At 37.8% G+C, this 2,500-nt stretch overlaps 1 protein-coding gene across 1 annotated transcript in view; it reads right to left on the bottom strand.

The window, feature by feature from the left end:
• The window catches only part of znf385a (zinc finger protein 385A), a 57,124-nt gene that overhangs the window by 21,107 nt on the left and 33,517 nt on the right, over positions 1-2,500 (bottom strand). The window contains exon 2 of the mRNA XM_056586774.1: positions 1,251-1,402. Coding sequence (XP_056442749.1) covers positions 1,251-1,402 — 152 coding nt within the window. The remainder of the gene's footprint in view (positions 1-1,250; positions 1,403-2,500) is intronic.

Genomic DNA, 2,500 nt, shown 5'->3' with positions numbered 1-2,500 from the left:
CATATCATTCATCATTCTTTTAGGTCTTTCAGTTTTAGGGCAAATAACGTTTAAAGTGAGCCACACAACCTGGTACAGTTTAGCAACACCTTATTTTGAACACAATCATGTGTAGAAACGCCCAGAAACAGACACGAACCTGCAACAAAACCATAAAAAACTGCTATCCACTGATGGCATTTGGTTTCCAATATACTCTATATTTACACTCACTTCAAGCCTCTTTAGTCATCATGAATGCACATTGCACATTAATTTTCCACTTTTTTACAGCCCCCCCCCCCCCCCCATCCCTATCTCCACACACACGCTGTATGAATAAAGTTTAATCTAAATGAAAATCTTGACATGAATACCTCGTGCTCTTTGCCTGTTTGCAATGTTCTATCTCAAAAAGTGAAGCAGTTCCCCAGGCTTTTCCTCTTGCCCCCTCTCCTGGCCAGAGGGCTGTACAACACCTCTGTAGACCCACACCCAACTGAACGTATGGGAAGTAGAGACCGAGCAGAGACTTAAAATGCAACACAAATTGAGGAGAAGTCAGAGAGTAAACAAGAACAACAGAGTGACATCAACATTGGATGAGTTGGGCAGACTCATCCCCCCACACACCGAACAAACACACAGGTTGGATGAGTCGGGAGAGACAGAGGAAGTGAAAAAGAGACCGGAGAACGAAAGGCAAGATAAAGAAAAAAGATTGTTTTCTTTAAGGAACAACATCATGCCTGACGCATAACATATACTAAGTGTTCCAGTAAACCCATCAATCCGATTATTTCAGGTCACAAGTCTGAACCTTAAAGAGCTTCCATCTATCAAATAATTAGAGTGAGGGTGTGTTGTAAGGAAGCATCCAGGGCTGGGTGTACCGCTTGCTATCCCAGTATGTGTCAAAGACACATGCCGGAGACTTGCAACAAGAGACAGATCTTCTCAACCAAAAATAAAGAGCTTAACACCTTCACAAGTGCATACACCCACACACACACACACACACACACACACACACACACACACACACACACACACACACACACACACACACACACACACACACACACACACACACACACACACACATTTTTACACATGGCTGCATGTGTTTGGAATTACTCACACACTTTCACACACTACAGAATAAATGTTTGTATTGAGCATCAAAAGCATTTCTGAGAGGTTATTTTGAGGTAGACTCTAGGATGAATACAATAAATGTATATAATGTGCAGACATGGATCACTACTCACAGTGTTGAAGTTGTGAAACAGACCCATGCTGTGTTGAGGGGGGGCGGTCTCCATGGAGAACTGTAGAAAGGGCTTCATATCCAGGTGGGGCTGTATCACCGTGGGGGTCCGCAAAAACGCCGGCACTGCTGCGCCCACACGGTTTATACCTCCTAAACACCCAGAGAGAGAGAGAGAGAGAGAGAGAGAGAGAGAGAGAGAGAGAGAGAGAGAAGGTCAAGGTTATCATCCAATCATGTGTTCTTCAAATCGTGTGTTAATATATTATTATGAATACTCTTTGATGGTTCAGTCTAAACATTTATGAACCGATATCAGTGTTACATATTCACACATTTAATTGTTCCTTTGTCCAAGGAAGTCAAGAGAATTTAGCCCCAAAATAATAGGCTTAGTTTGAGAACCTTAAAAGACAGAATGTTATCAATGATACAAATCACATTACCCCAAAAGGTAATTATCTTGTGACATTCCCATATTTCGTGTAGAAACGGTCTGTCTAGAAGGCTAACAATATATACAATATATATATATATATATATATATATATATATATATACATATATATATATTACGCATACATTTATGTGCACGTTTTTTGTACTATTCTTTTACTTTGTATCCAGAGTGCATTGTTTTTGTCTTATGATCTTCTACAGTCTCTAAAAGTTATTCAACTTTTTCCCAGTATTAAAAGGTAAACAAATATATTATATTATATATATTAAATTATATTTAATTTATATATATATATTATAATATATCTTATATATGATGATATTATGTACTCATTTAATTATATACAGAAGATATTATCCATCATATATGGAAGATGTTATTTATTTTATGATATTATTATATACATATATGATGAAATAATATATTATGTATGGATCATAGTGAAGAGAAATGTGTTACCGCAACCAGTTCAGAAACCGGGAGTTACCAGAAAGTGCCAGTTCCATTCCTATTAGACATTTTCTGGTGCTATCTAGCATTCTTAGCTTGAACAGAGTTTTTTATCTAATCTACAATATCTACAATAAGATCATGAACATAGTGGAGGATTGAGACACAACACATCTTCAATAGTGGGAACAACATGACTAGGAAACATGACGTTGCAAGTAAGCAGGCACCATATTAAGAATGTTTTGGGGGACTTTACCCAACTTACTAATATTATCAACACAAATATCCCCCACATTCTTACACTCATTCATGCACACACACACACACACACACACACA

The sequence above is a fragment of the Gadus chalcogrammus genome, chromosome 1 (assembly GCF_026213295.1).
Source record: "Gadus chalcogrammus isolate NIFS_2021 chromosome 1, NIFS_Gcha_1.0, whole genome shotgun sequence".
NCBI classification, from domain to species: domain Eukaryota; kingdom Metazoa; phylum Chordata; class Actinopteri; order Gadiformes; family Gadidae; genus Gadus; species Gadus chalcogrammus.
Note: the sequence above shows the minus strand (reverse complement) of the source record. Positions and strands in the feature narration are given on the sequence as shown.